Source organism: Octopus bimaculoides, chromosome 4 (assembly GCF_046866305.1).
Source record: "Octopus bimaculoides isolate indiv1 chromosome 4, ASM4686630v1, whole genome shotgun sequence".
NCBI lineage: Eukaryota > Metazoa > Mollusca > Cephalopoda > Octopoda > Octopodidae > Octopus > Octopus bimaculoides.
Genome location: NC_142931.1, coordinates 130,691,444 through 130,707,607, shown reverse-complemented (window position 1 = coordinate 130,707,607; position 16,164 = coordinate 130,691,444). Strand labels below are relative to the sequence as shown.

General features: G+C 34.9%; 1 protein-coding gene across 8 annotated transcripts in view; it reads left to right on the top strand.

The window, feature by feature from the left end:
• The window catches only part of LOC106868630 (electrogenic aspartate/glutamate antiporter Aralar, mitochondrial-like), an 80,892-nt gene that overhangs the window by 30,730 nt on the left and 33,998 nt on the right, over positions 1–16,164 (top strand). For 4 of the 8 annotated variants that reach the window (XM_089351463.1, XM_089351461.1, XM_089351468.1 and 1 more), the window contains 8 exons: positions 2,179–2,232; positions 5,873–6,015; positions 6,407–6,522; positions 7,606–7,745; positions 9,220–9,366; positions 9,947–10,088; positions 12,785–12,881; positions 15,557–15,574. In XM_089351463.1, the coding sequence (XP_089207589.1) occupies positions 2,179–2,232; positions 5,873–6,015; positions 6,407–6,522; positions 7,606–7,745; positions 9,220–9,366; positions 9,947–10,088; positions 12,785–12,881; positions 15,557–15,574 (857 nt within the window). The remainder of the gene's footprint in view (positions 1–2,178; positions 2,233–5,872; positions 6,016–6,406; positions 6,523–7,605; positions 7,746–9,219; positions 9,367–9,946; positions 10,089–12,784; positions 12,882–15,556; positions 15,575–16,164) is intronic. The other 4 variants (XM_089351464.1, XM_089351462.1, XM_089351469.1 and 1 more) reach the window with 1 other exon arrangement.

The window sequence follows — 16,164 nt, the reverse complement described above, 5'->3', positions numbered from 1 at the left end:
ACACACACACACACACACACACACTATTACATCCATCCATCCATACATACATACATACGCTCATAAATGAGTGTATCTTTTTTTTCTCTCTCTCTTTTTTTTTATACTTGTTTCAGTCATTGGACTGCAGCCATACTGGAGCACTACTTTGAAAACTTTAGTCAGACAAATTCTCCCATGTATTTCATTTTAAGTCTGGTATCTATTCTATTGGTCTCATTTGCTCAGCTGCTAAATTGTGGGGGTGAAAACAAACCAACACCACTTGTCAAGTGGGGAATGGGGTGAAGGTTGGGGACAAACACAAAGTCATAGACATATCACACACACAAATGCATATATACGACAGGCTTCCACACTGTTTCTGTCTCTCTCATATAGTTTTAATCAACCTGGGGCTATAGTAGAAGACACTTGCCCCTGGTGCTATACAGTGGGTCTGAACCCGAAAACATGGTGAGGTAGGCAGGTGCAGCCCACCCCAATCTTTGGGTTGGCTGGTGCCCATTCTCCTTTGCTATCATGAAGCTTTCTTGGAGCTGGATTTTCTACAGGGAGCATGCCCTTGCTTACCCCCAACCTCAATTTCTAGATATGAGTGGTCCAGAGACCAAGGCCTCTACCATGATTTTTAAGAAACGTGGTGGAAAATTAGCTCAGGAAGGCAGGAATGCTACTCCCTGAAACCCCTTTTGGAGCCCTCCCCTACCTAGTGTTCATTGTAAATGTGGTTTAGCTTGTTATTGTTAATTTTTTACCTGTTGTCATGTCACTTTCATCTGCCCATGTTAATTGAATACAGGTAAGTTGGTTACACAGTGTTTTCACTTATATTTACAAGTTATTAATTTGTAGGCATCATTTTGCTGTCTCAGAGCTAAATTTGTTCTCCAGTAATCTCTATAACTTGGAAGCTACGCACCTCCTACTAGAAAAACTTTGAGATGTGTCTTCATCTCTTCCATTCAGAGGTTTTGTAAGGCCCAACAAATTAGAGTTATTTATTCTTTAGAAACTCTACATTTAAAATGTATCAGTTTTTTTTTCTGTTCATCTTTGCCATTCACTTATGAAAGCATGATGCAATATCCACTATGTGATAACTCCACTCCTGCTTAGAATTGATGAATGCTGATATCACTTACACAACTGGTGTGTACAGATGATACTGAAATATCACTTTAATTATTTTCTCTAATTAGATCATGAATAAATAAATAAGGAAAAATCATACATAAAATAATATCACTAGTGCTAGTGCCATGATAAAATGCATCCAGTACACATTGTAAGGTGGTTGGCAAATGAGGGTTGGGAGGATTTGTTTGTTTTGGCTTGTCAAAGACATGACAGTCTCTTCAGTGCTGGTGCCACAAAATGCACCCAGTACACTCTGCAAAATGGTTGATGTTAGGTTGGGCACCCAACCATAAACATGCTAGCATAAAATATATGGGCCAAATAGAGTCTTAGTGACTCTTGATAAATACTGACTTGGATTGTGACCAGCTGTTCAACCCATGTCAGCATGGGAAGTGGATGTAAAATGATGATGCCCACACACACACATGTATATGTGCATGTGTGTTTATAAATGTATACATATTTACAAATACATGTAATATTGTCCTAAAATAGAATACTGCCTTTAACTATGGGATGAGAGAAAAATGTATCGTGGTCATCAGTAATTTAGATACATTTTACCTGGTTTATACAAATTTGCATATAATAGTCCCAGTCCCCGAAAGTGCCAAAAAGTTGCCTCTTACAATTCAAAAATTAAACAAATATAGCAATGCTGAGGCAACTTCCTAGTTTTTAATCTAAAATGTATGCAGTCTGTTACTGGTGCATACTTGACTTATAAATAAAAATATTTCTCAGCTAAATCTTTCAAGAAAACTCTCCCAATAAATATATGAATATTTTTGAAACACTCCTGTCTTGATTTATCACCATTCAGTTGAGTAAATCCTGTAATTATCTTTAAGCTGATGTCGATATGAGTTAATAATGATTTGACCTTTAGTTGGGAACTGATCAAGATCATTAATCACATTATTTATTAAAATGATAGACTTCTGATTTTGTGTTTCCATAAATTGATCAGGTATTTTTACATGTCTATCAATTATATATTAAATGTACTATTAATCTATTTTTTCCTCTTTTTAGATTGATGTCTTTAAAAGAGCAGACACTGAGAAACTACGTGAGATATTTCTGAAGGTTAGACATTTTTTTACCATTTCATTTCCATTGAAAATTCATGTATCTAGCTTTGATTTTAGATATTACTGCTTAAATTCTCTAAAATTTTATTCAATGTTTGGCAAGCATTATGCTGTAAAAATAGGAAAGAAAAAAGTTTCTCTGTTGTTTCTTTGTTATTCTTTTGTGAGATTAGCATGGCTTATTGATATAAAAATATACCAAATAGATAATATAATGGATTACTTTTTGAAAGAAATATTTTTGTATTTTTTTTTTACCTATGCTATATTTTTGCTGTTTCTCTTCTGTATGTTAAAGCTTTTAGAAGTGATTAATGCTGTCATTGCATTATAGAAAATATATAATGTATATGATTAGGTTATTTGGAATATTTTTTTGTTAAGTCTATCCAGAGACATTTTACTTTATATATTGAAGAGCTGGTTATTTATGTAACTTGGTTAGGCAATAGATTCATCTCAGATAAATGTTTTATTCAGTTTTTGAATTTGGAATATCTACTGCTAAATCTTAAATCAATAATGTAAGCATTGAGGTTTTTAGCAGAACTCTTTCAGCACCACGCAACCAGCTAACAATCACATAACAAACTGTCCTCCTGCAATCTACCTATTATCATAACATGTTCACATTTCAATGAACAAAGCAGAAACACTTTTATAAGCTTGAGATTACCAATGAAATCAATTCCAACAATACCTTAAGAAAAATTTTTTTTTTAATCTGCTGGGATGCATACACCTGTGCAGAAGAACAATAAATATTGTACTCTGCCTTTACTGTGGCTACCACTTGAAACTATGGAACCTTGTATATGGTCATTGGAGCTGCTTGAAAAAGCTGCCATATTTCCTTTGAATCACATTCTGCCATCTTGTTGTGGTTGCCCCTATAGAATTTCAAAGCTGCAAGGAGTGATGTTTCATCAGGACAATGCGCAACCCCACACTCCAAAGATCACATCAGAGAAGATTGAAGAGCTTGGTTGGGAAAAAATTCCTCATTCACCTTATTCTCCCGACCTTGCTCCTTCAGATTGCCATTTGTTTTGTAGTTTACAGAATCATTTGGGGGACATAACTTTTGCAAGCCAGGAGGCAGTCAAAACTGACAGTTCAGAGTTCTTCGCTTTGAAACCAAAAGAGTTTTACATTGATGGGATTAAAAAGCTTGTAAATAGATGGAAGGAAGTCATAGATAATCAGGGAAAGTACATTGATGATTAAGATAAGCATTCATAAATTAAATTCTGGGATCTTTTTTAAAACGGGGGCCACATTTTTCATTAATGTTTTACGTAGTGCTTTTGGTACCGAAAGACTTTCAAACTTCGTATACTTATCTATTTTGTGTTATAGAACAGAAAAATATTTTTGTATTCGAATTTATTTCATGTAGAAAATTGTTTTATTTCGATAATTTCAACCAATCACTGACGTCCATTTAGCCGATATACATTAAGTGCCGACTACATAAACAAACGATTCTTCGTTTTATTTGCTTTTTTCATTTTAAATTTGCTTTAACCCTAACCCTAACCCTAGGGTTAGGGTTAGAGTTAGGGTTAGGGTTAATTGTTTCAGAATCGTTTGTTTATGTAGTCGGCACTTAATGTATATCGGCTGAATGGACGTCAGTGATTGGTTGAAATTACAGAAATACGACAACTTTAACATGGAATAATTTATGGATTTCTTTTTTTTTTTAAGAAGACTAAGAGAAAAAGATGTTTTATATGACACATTCTACCAGTGATCCAAGTTTCAAAGTGTTTCGTTAATGAAAAATGTGGCCCCCGTTTTAAAAAAGATCCAAATTCTGTACTATTGCTATTTTCATAGAAGTAACTGAAGTAACTTTAACACCAGTTTCTCCACAAAATTAGTTTTCAATTAACATGTTTTTCATAACATGATGACTAACTAAAAATATGTAAGGCTACTCTACAAGGGTCATTTTTTTTTTTGTTCTTCCAAGAAGTGAAAAGTAATTTCATGGCTTTAAAGACTTTCCCACTTTGGCTGAGAAAAATATATTAACCCTTTTGTTACCATATTTATTTTGAGATGCTCTGTGTTTCTTTCAATTAATTTTAGATATAACAAAGAATTTAGTAAAATAACTTAGTTATCATTAAGCTGGTGTTAGGAACATAAATTGTGACTAAGGTTTGGTGGAAGATTTTAATTCAAAACTTACGAAAACAAGACATTTGTACTACAGAGCCAGTTTCAGTCAGGTTGGTATAGAAAGGGTTAAAGCATAAGTTAGGAGGGTTAAATTCTTAATTTCAAACTGTTGCAACTTTATAAATAGAACAGGAGTTCCAAAATTATGCCATTTTGTGGAGGGGAAAGAATTGCAGAGAGTTTAGTAGATGGTTTAAGCAGTGAGACGACGACTATGGGGAAAGGAAAGGTGACTGCATTGAGTGGATCTAGCAAGGTGTAATTTAAAATTATCAGAAACAGATAAGTGAAATTCTTTATTAGTCTCTATCTACTAACAATTACTCTCAACTTGGTGCATTTTCTTACTTGGTATACTTCATCCAGTCATATTGTGCATCTAAACTATATTCTCTTTATTTAATAATGTTTCTAATGTTCTATTATTTTACATCTCACTTCAAGTGAAAATGGAGATAATTATGTTGGTTATTAATTTTTGTAACAACGGCAAATATTTTAATTTTAACTGTTATGATTTTTCTCAATTTCTTGATCATTGAAAGTGGAAGGTTATTTTTAAATTGGAAAAGAACATTATTTTTGGAATCTCCTGTTCTATCTTATTGGCCAGTTTGGCAATTTATAAGGGAAAAAATTATATTAGGAAAATATCAATTCTGTCTGTCAATACTTGTCATTTTCTTTATTTCATTCTTCCAATGATTTAAATATATTTCTTCATTCAAATTACAATGGGTCACATCATAAAACGGTAGATGTACATTATTAGCCAGTTCTGAAAAAAGATACTTCTTTGTTGGTCAAGTAGGTCCTCTTTATTATCTTAATGCCCCCATAATTTCAAGATAGTTTGATTGCTGTTAATAAGTGTATCTTGTTTCCAAAGGATTCGCATGTCTAAATTTAACCTTTTTGTGGCTTTGTTGCAATTAACTTTGAAAATAATGAAAAATTTATTAAAATAAATTTGTCATTAACTCTTTACCATTCACATTCCTCTGTCAAATGTCATGCTTATTTAATTAGTCATGCCATATCTTGAATTAGTCATGCCATATCTTGAATTTGTCATGCTTTGTCAAGATTTCAATGACGTGATTTTTATTTTAAGAATGACATTGTAGGGTATGAAAGGTGTGACAGGCTGGATCTGGCCATTCAAAACATGAAGCAGGTAGAATATTTGGACCTGATATGGCTAGTTTAAATGCTAAAAGGTTAAGCTGGTGTTTGGAACATAAATTAACAGGAAATTTGAAGGAAGGTTTAAAATGAGAAGTTTGTATTGTAAGACCAAAGAGTTTGTATTGTCTCAAGTAGGCTGGTGTAAAAAAAGTTAAGACCTATTAAAACCTATAATTGTCTGTTTTAAATAAATACTGTATGTACCATCATTACTGTGTGAGAAAATTGAAATATTTCTATCTTTTATATTTCTTCAGTATGCTAGCCGCAACATTCAAGATGAACATTTTATGACCTATGATGACTTTGTCTTGCGTTACCTGCAAGTTTTGAAACCTGATAAATATGATGACTATACTTTAAAGCTTTTTGCCTCTTCTGCTGACACCACTCGAGACCAGTAAGAATAATTCCCTCTTTTGTTTACTTGCAGAAATAATTAATAATCTCTTGTATGGTTGCATAGCTGAGGTTTAATGGAGAGGGTGATCGTTACGTTGTGATAATAATTGCACCTTGAAATATAAAATGCTCTGTTGTTGACATCAAAAGAATTGAGAAAATTTTGAGTGAATGTGGAATAATTCTTGTTTTGGTATGGTAGATCTCAAGACACTGAAAGCTGTAAATAATAGTAAAAATATTGGGTTAAAAACCCTTTAGATGGAAAAATTTGAAGGCTCCCTTCTATCCTTCTATCCAATATTTACATGCTATTATTTATAACTTCAAGTGCTTAAGATCCACTGATTTAAATTTTTCTGTAACTGACTTAAATTTTTCCCTTCCAGGTTGATTTCATTTCATGAGTTTCAAGCCTTTGAAGCATTACTGTGTCTTCCAGATGCCCTTTATGCCTTGGCTTTTACCATTTTTGATCAAAATGGCAATGGCTACATCACCTGTGGTATGTTTTAAGTTATTGTTGTTGACACTGTTTCGGCAAATTATTAGGGATTAACTGTATAGGTTGCAAAAATTTTGTCTACTCCTTTCTATATTGATATATTTTTTTTACAGCTCTGTTGTCATTTATTAAGTAACCATTATATTCCAAGCTGTTTTATTATATTACAAGTTCTCGTGTTTGTGGAATTCTCTACATATTTATGAATAAAGGATAGGTTGAAAGTGGTTACATGCTGCAGTGCTCTATTCAGGTTAATGTGAAAAGAAATCACAAAGATAATTTTAACTTGAAACTCTGTTATATATTTTGAGTTAGAGTGATGGACTCTTATCTGCTATAGTTTTTCCTCTGGCAGCAGGTTACTCTTTGTATGTATAATCCTGCCATTGATCTTTAGCCTCCCTGGAGAGGCCAAAGCGAAAACTGTTTAAAATATATCAACCACTACCTTATACAGTGTTTTTATCTTCATAGCTATAGTACTGAACAATCTTGTTTTTCCATTTATCTTTTCAGTGAAACTTTTTGAGCAAACTGGTGTTATTTTTTTCACCAATAAACAATGTTTTATACCTTGGCACTTTTGAGATGTGGAGACCAGTGGTATATATATTTATTGTTGAGAGAAAATTCTAGTTTTTAATGCTTAAAGATAATTACCATATTTGATGGCATATAAAATGCAATGTTTTTCAAAAAAAAAAAAAAAAATACATGTCTCAACAAATCACTTAAAGTCCTTTATGTGAAGTTGGGTCTCCCATAAACTAATCTTGTTCCTGGTGCTCTTTTTTCTGCATTTGCACTGCTGAAATTGCGGGGGGGGGGGGATGGATCTTATATGCTCTTGAAACTTTTATACTATTAAATATGGTAGATATTTTAATGTTTAAAGATAATTAGGTATTAGATTTTAAATATTTGATCTAAATAAGTTAGGTGTACATTAAGTTATAAGTGTAACGAAAGCCATAAAATGGGTTTGAAGCTGTCATTTTCATTTGATTCTATTTTATTGAGAGGAAAGTTGAAAATATTTTATTTTAAAAATAAAATAAAGCACTTTAATTTTTTTTCCAGATGAATTTGTCAACATTATTAAACATACAACTTTACACAGTAAAATCCCATTCAATTTTGATGGGGACTTTTTACAATTACATTTTGGGAAGGAGAAAAATCGAAAAGTTTCTTATGCTGAATTCACCCAGCTAATCCATGTAAGTCAATTATCTCTTTTCGTTTATTGTATAATCTACTTTTCTTTTATCTTTTTTTTTTTTTAAATTTGGAGGCGAGGTAATGTCTGTGATATCCATGATCTTTTAGGGATCTCTGAGACTGGTGGGAGTAAGAAAGGAAAATATTCTCAAGCCAGAAGTCTGGCCTAAATGTGTGAAACAGAGTGGACTCTGCTAAAGTCATCCAAGGTTCCAGTTGGTGGTGTTAAAGCATGTTGCAGGTTAAGTTTTCTACTCAAGTAGGTGAAGGGGGATTTGAACTTGGAGCACAAAGAGCTGGCACAAATACTACACGGAATCCAGCCTGACAATCTTACAATTCTGCCAACTCACTTCTTTGGATTGGTTTTTTTATTATAAGCCCTGGGAGGATGAAAGGCCAAGTTAATCTCTGTGAGATTTGAACTTGGAGTGCTGACAGTTGAAATCATTTGATATCAGTAAAGGTGGCAAATTGGTAGTGTTGTCAGAATATTGGATAGAATGCCTTACAATATCTGTTCCAGCTCTTCGTGCTCTGGGTTCAAATCCTATGGAAGTCAACTTTGCCTTTCATCCTCTCGGGGTTAAAAAAAAAAATACCAATCCAAAATGATGGATTGACTGAGCTGTTGAAGAAGATTCAGGAGTGGTACTTTGCAGTATCAGTTTTAGCTCTTTACATTCTGACAGTAATGCTTTTTGGTCACACTGGTGCTTAACTGTATCAACCCAAGTTGGTGACTTTTTCATTAGATCAGTAGTTCCCAAACTTTTTCAGGCTCCCACCCCCTTGGCACCCAGTCCACATTCCTAGCATCCCCTCCCCACCACAAATATAGACCACTTTCTGCTGCAAATTCAAAACTGTATTTCACAAATAAAACTTAAGCCTAATTAACCCTTTTTTTCTTTTTTACATATATCACCCCATTTTGGCCACCCCATTATCATCCCACTTTTCTTCAGCCCCACCCTAGATCTTTCCACCGCCCCCAAGGGGGTAGTACTGCCCACTTTGGGAACCACTGCGAGAAAGAAACTTGCATGCATGGCCAACTGCCAGATTCTTCGAAAAGTCTTACCCAGACCTGTGCATACATGTGCAGAGTCTGGTCAACCTAGATTTGATAGTGGCCCTTGGATGATGTTATTGGAAGCATACAGATCAAGCTGAATCACAGTAACATGGAAATAAACAATTTTAATGTGTGTGGAATAATGTATATAAAATTTTACTAATTTTGTAAAATTTTATAAATTTTATAAAATTTTATTAATTTTATAAAATTTTATTAATTTTATAAAATTTTATTAATTTTGTAAAATTTTATAAATTTTATAAAATCTTATTAATTTTGTAAAATTTTATAAATTTAAAGACATTTAAAAAGAATATTTGCAAGTCTTTCTAACCTGTTTTTTTTGTATAAATCTTTGTTTTATTATGTATTTTTTTATTTTACCATTGTAGGACTTTCACGAAGAACATGCCCTACAAGCTTTCAAACGTCTTGATGACGATAAAACTGGCTATATCTCTGCTATGGATTTTGAAACTATCATGATTTCATTAAAAAGCTATCTATTAACACCATTTGTTAGAGATAATTTAGTCACAGTAAGTCTCATTTATTTTTATTTACACACACACACACACACACACACACACACACACACACACACACACACACACACACGATAGGCGCAATGGCCCAGTGGTTAGGGCAGCGGACTTGCGGTCATAGGATCGCGGTTTCGATGCCCAGACAGGGCGTTGTGAGTGTTTATTGAGCGAAAACACCTAAAAGCTCCACGAGGCTCCAGCAGGGGATGGTGGCGAACCCTGCTTTACTCTTCCACCACAACTTTCTCTCACTCTTACTTCCTGTTTCTGTTGTACCTGTATTTCAAAGGGCCAGCCTTATCACACTGTGTCACGCTGAATATCCCCGAGAACTACGTTAGGGGTACACGTGTCTGTGGAGTGCTCAGCCACTTGCACGTTAATTTCATGAGCAAGCTGTTCCATTGATCGGATCAACTGGAACCCTCGTCATCGTAACCGACAAAGTGCCAACATATAGTTTATTATAGCAGGTGAACATAACCATTAATGATTTGTTCATCATTCATACTATAGATTACTTCGCATGTAAGTGTTACTACCATTAACTGCCTTATTCTTGTTTACTTTGCAGGTCACCTTAGGAGGTGAACGCCACCGCCAAGTGAGCTACACCTACTTCATTGCCTTTATTTCCTTGTTGAATAATATGGAACTTGTCAAGAAAGTTTATCTTGCCGCTTCTCAAAAGGATTTCACCCGAGAAGTAACAAAAGGTTGGTCAACATCATTGTTCTTAAGCAATTTAATTTAGGCTTTATACATTTCGGACCCCCCCCCCCCCCACTAAGGAAACAAATGGAAAAAAAAAAACCAAAAAAAACATAAAAATCAAAAAGATCTTCACCTCAAAAGACAGAGCACTGCATCTAAAAATGAGGGTAATAATCTGTTATATTATGCCATTTGCCCCCTTTACTGGGTAGAAACTTGGAAAATATACATAGAAATAGAGAAGAAGATAGTGACTTTTGAGATGTGGATCTTTTGCAGATTGGGCAGGGTAAGCTGGAAAGACAAAGTGATGAATGCTGCAGAACTAACAAAGCTGAAAGTCCAAAGATATCTATTGTTGAGAATCAAGCCCACAAAGCCATCATATTTTGGACATAAAATGCACCATGAGTCATTGCCCAAGGCTATCTTGACTGGAAGTGTGGAGGAGAAAAGAATAAGAGGCTGTCAAAGATGTTTGCGAACTTGACAGCATCAAAGAATGGACTGGATACAAGAACCTGGCTGATTGTATGCATGCCACTCAACACAGAAGGATCTGGAAAGTCTTGGCAAACTGACCCCTGGATACAGAGAAAGCATCTGGTCAGCTGATATTTCTTTGACTTATGTGGGAGTGCTGAAAAGTTTCTGGCTTTGGGTAAAAGAAAAAATACAGGAGGATCAGTTAATTATGATTTTATTCAACATATTCCCTTCTCAGATTCTCACACTTATTGCAGTGGTCGTTCAGTTTTTCTAAGCCTTGTAAAAGAACTCGGAAAGTTGGGCCTCCAACCAGGCCTTTCATGATACCCTTAAAACCAGGAACTTTTCAGCACCCCTCATATGTAAAGTTTAGCTTGTCTCAGTATATCATTGTTATATAGTTTGATATTCTTACATTTGGAATGAATATATTTATGTCCATGTATTTGTTTAAAGAAGTGTGGTCTGATGGAGCTTCAGCAGAGGGGTATGTAAAGAATAGAAATCTAGAAGTATTAGCTTAGAACATCAGTTTCCTTGGATTCTACTGTTTTTCTAAATAAATAAGCATGATCTGTCTTTTGAGGAAACAGCATTTTTATACTAAGTCACTTGTTTCAGGTACCATGCAGTAGGACTGAACCTGAAACCATGTGTGGTTTAAAAGTAAACTTATTAACTACACATCCACTTCTTTCCCTACTTGGGTGCTGGTGTGGTCATGTGGTTAAGAAGTTCATTTCTTTTAATGACTGCATGGTCTGGGTTCACATCCACTGCACAGACTCATAGGCATTTCTTCCATAGTCTTTGGTTGACCAAAGATCTTTGAGTGCAATTTGTTAGACAGAAAATATAGAAGCCTGTTGTGTATGTATGAGTGTGCATATATGTACACAGGTGGAGGCGCAATGGCCCAGTGGTTAGGGGAGCGGACTCGCAGTCATAGGATCGCGGTTTCGATTCCCAGACCGGGCATTGTGAGTGTTTATTGAGCGAAAACACTTAAAAGCTCCACGAGGCTCCGGCAGGGGATGGTGGCGAACCCTGCTGTACTCTTTCACCACAACTTTCTCTCACTCTTACTTCCTGTTTCTGTTGTACCTGTAATTCAAAGGGTAAGCCTTGTCACACTGAATATCCCTGAGAACTACATTAAGGGTACAAGTGTCTGTGGAGTGCTCAGCCACTTGCACATTAATTTCACGAGCAGGCTGTTCCGTTGATCGGATCAACTGGAACCCTCGACGTCGTAAGCGACGGATTGCCAACAACAATATGTACACATACACACACACACACACACACCCACACCCTTGAACATTTATTTATATGTATACTCATTATTGTTTTATATCTACTTTCTTTGGTGGCATGAGTTAGATGGTAGTTCCTACATTTCTGGATAGGTTTTGGGGAGCCACATCTCACTTGTAGGTTTCATGTTTAGCTTGGTTTTTATGTGGCTGAATACCCTTCCTGATACCAACCATTTTAACATATTAAATTATGATATGTGCATGTCTATGTATTTAATATCTCTCTTTCCTGCTTGTCTTTCCAGTGCTCAGTGTATCTCTCTATTCTCTCCATCTCACTCTGTCTCACTGCTCTTTCTCATTCAGTGCACATACACACACACAAACTCATGCACACGCACACACACACACACACTCACTCTCTCTCTCTCTTTCTCTTTCTTTCTCTCTCTTTCTTTCTCTCTCTCTTTCTTTCTCTCTCTCTCTCTCTCTCTTTCTTTCTCTCTCTCTTTCTTTCTTTCTCTCTCTCTTTCTTTCTCTCTCTCTTTCTCACTCTCTTTCTCTCTCTCGCCTTCTCTCTCTCTTTCTCTCTCTCTCTCTTTCTCTCTCTCTCTCTTTTCTCTCTCTCTCTTTCTCTCTCTCTCTCTTTCTCTCTCTCTCTTTCTCTCTCTCTCTTTCTCTCTCTCTCTTTCTCTCTCTCTCTTTCTCTCTCTCTCTCTCTTTCTCTCCCCCTCTCTCTTCATCCATCTATTCATCCCTGTCGCTCTGTCTGTCTCTTCTTGTCACTCGCTTTATTCACTATCACTCTACCCCCCTCTCTCTTTCTCTCTCTGTATTCTTTGTTTTTTATACACTATTTTGGTTTTTATTTTTTTACCTTTCATTTCCTATCTTTATCTACCCTTCCCTTTCACCTCTCTCTTGACAAATGCTTTGACACTTTATTATAGAGGAATTACTATACCAAGCCCAGGACTTTGCTGCCCAACTTACTCCAATGGAAGTTGACATCCTTTTCCAGTTAGCTGGTCTTCGACAACAAACTGGGTGAGTCACTACAGCAAATTTCCTCTTTATTGATACATTTACAGCAATGCTCTCCAAGATCTCCAATATTTATCAATTTAGTTTCAGCATTGGATCAAACGCAAAGAATTTCATAATGTAATTTAATGGTTGGTAAAATATAATTGCTGTTATCATTTTTAGCTGTTTAATTATCATAAGCTAGGGCAAGCACTTAAAAGTAGAAGTTAGCTGTTGAATGGAGTTACAATTTCTAGATGGGATCTCTTGTTTTCCTAATTCTTTTGGAATATGCAGAATGCCATAGTTGCTCAATTTCCATTCCTCATTTACGTTGTCTTTTGTTGCAAAGAATTATAACAGCGAAATAAAAATCAATGAAAAAAATAAAAAGGTTCCCCCATCTTTGGTTAGGTGGATGTCTTTTCTCAAAAATTGCAAAGATCTGTTCAAAATTTCAGATTCCAATGAAAATGAAATAAGGAGCATAAACTATGAAGAAAAGAAAAACCAAAACAAACAAGAAAAAAAACCCTCTGTAGTGTTTCTGTTCAGACTTTAACTAAATGTACTTGACAAGAGCTGACAAGAGTATTTAAACCACCTGTAGCAGGTAGTAATTGTGGTGTTTCTCAGAGACTCAACTATTTCTATTGTTATAAAAGCATGTTATTTACTTAGTTATTCTAAGGCGGAAGTGGCATAGAACAGATAAGAAAAGTACCTAATAGAACCTAGGTGTGGTTATGAAGTTTACTCTGCAGCCTTGTGATTTTAGGTTAAGTTTCATTGTGTTCCACCTTGGGCAAGTGTCTCATATGATAGTCCCAGGCTGACTAAAGCCTTGTGAGTGGATTTGGTTGATGGAAATCAAAAGAAACTTAGTGTGTGTGCATGCATGTGTACACTATATGTCTGTGCATTTGTTTACATTTATTTCTCTGAAAAGTTATTCAGATCTAAGTTATGTTCTCACTTGATTTAGAAACAGTGTAAACTGCATCATATTGGGTTTTTTTGTGTAAGATGTGGGGCAATGTGACTATTGTTAATTTAATTTGCTGTCCAGTTTGTTAGTTTGTTTTGATATTTACAGAAATTATTACTGATTACTCTGATGTCAAGCTAAACAGCACATTGTTAATGTATGGTAGTCTTAAAATGAAAAAAAAAAAAAAGATCAATCCTAGAATTATTTAAAATGATAAATCTAGGTATATTTAAATAATTACTTGCTTAACCCTTTAATATTTAAACTAGCCATAACCAGCCCAAATATTTTTACCTATCTTATGTTCAAAATAGCCAGATCTGACCTCTTACACCGACCCAACAATGCCATTCTAAAAGTAGACAATCACATCATCAAAACTTTGAAGCTGTGAAATAATGCATGATGAATTCAAAACCATGTGAATAAATAAGCATTACATTTGACTGAGTAATCTGAATGCCAAAGGGTTCAGCTCTTTGCTCCCTATCATTCATAGGCCATGGGCAACTTTTTTTCTGGCCTTGTTGGTTTTGAATTACGTCTGTAACTTTTTTTTTTTAACTAGGTAGGAGTATTGGCTTTATGCAAACTCATTTTTGTCTCTAGGAATACGCGGTCCATTTTAGTTTGGCCATTCTCCTTTGGCATGTTCCAATATGGGATGTCCTACCCAGAGTTTGTACTCTGCAGGCATAGCTATCGGAGTTGTTGAGGCACACATGCAACTACACTGCAACAAGAATGGAACCTTGTGGTGGACATTTATATAATGATTGTAGATCATTTCTCCTATTATTTGGAGCCTGGTGTAGCCATCCGGTTGCACCAGTCCTCAGTCAAATCGTCCAACCCATGCTAGCATGGAAAGCGGACGTTAAACGATGATGATGATGATGATGATTCCTTGTTGATAAGACATGGATTTCCAAGCAAGTTAAAAATTCAAATTCAAACGATCAACTGTCAATCCTTCTCAACCATTCTCTTCTGTCTGTATTCATATATAAGTCTTTGTTTGTTTGTACATGTCTGTATGTATTATAGCACTGTGTTTTTAATATTTGGTTTCCAATAAGGACTTCAACTAACTATATCAGTCATGGGCAACCTTTTTTAAGAAGTGGGCGCATCATCAGGTAGGTTGCACCTGGCTCATCATTAGTTAGGCTGCACATGACTCATCATCAGGTAAGCTGCACTACTATAAAAATTGAAGGTAATTTTAATAAACACTATTTTTCCTTGTGAAATTTGGTGCACCATTAAGACAGTAAGCTGGCAGGATTGTTAGCGTGCTGGACAGAATGCTTAGCTGCATTTCATCCATCCTTACATTCTGAGTTCAAATTCTGCCAAGGTCAACTTTACCTTTCATCCTTTTGGGGTCGATAAAATAAGTACCAGTTGAGTACTGGGGTCGATGTAATCGACTTACCCCCACCCCCAAAATTGTTGACCTTGTGTCAAAACTTGAAACCATAATTAGGCATGCCATTCAAAATGTCTGTCCCACAGGCTGCAGTTTGCCATGACTGGTCTAGATTATATGAATATACTTTAAAAATATCATTTTAATTAGTATTCATTTACTGATTAGCTTATTGAAACATTAATGCTTGATTTTTTTTATTTTTGTTCTTAAGGAATAATTGCACAAAGTTATTTGTCTTTTTTTTTTTTTTTTGTCATGTTTTTGTTTCAGCGTTAGAAGAAGTTTTGGGTGAGACATTATAATTTTATTTTGGTGATATTTGGTGTTGTATATTTTTTTAAAATTCACTTCAGATTCGCCTGCCAGCTTGAAAGATACCCAAGGTTTTTCCCTCTCCCTAAAAGCAAATACTCTGTGTTTCATGTTAATGGGTATTTCTCTTAATTAGTATTGCTGATACCATATTTAGAAAAATCAGTTGTGTTTACTTTTTTCATGTGTGTGTGTGTTGTAGTTTACTCCATGCTAGCTAGAAAACCAATATCATTTTTTTTTGTTAGTGAATTACAATAGAAAGAATACTCTAAACTATGTTGTAGCATCATTAGAAGACATTTATTGTATCATTGTTCCCTCATTTGTAAATCATTTGTGTATCTCTATTTAATGTCCATATCCATACAAGTGATACTGTGTGCTGCTCTCTGAAAGATATTTTCATAAAACATAACTAATTATAAAGTTTGGATCATTTTCTTTACTATTAGGCCATAAATAATAAATTAAATAACCTGTCTCATGATAATTAGTAGAATAGAATTTGCTGTAACAAATGAATAAAATATCAAATACTTTTATTGATTACAACTTACCATTTG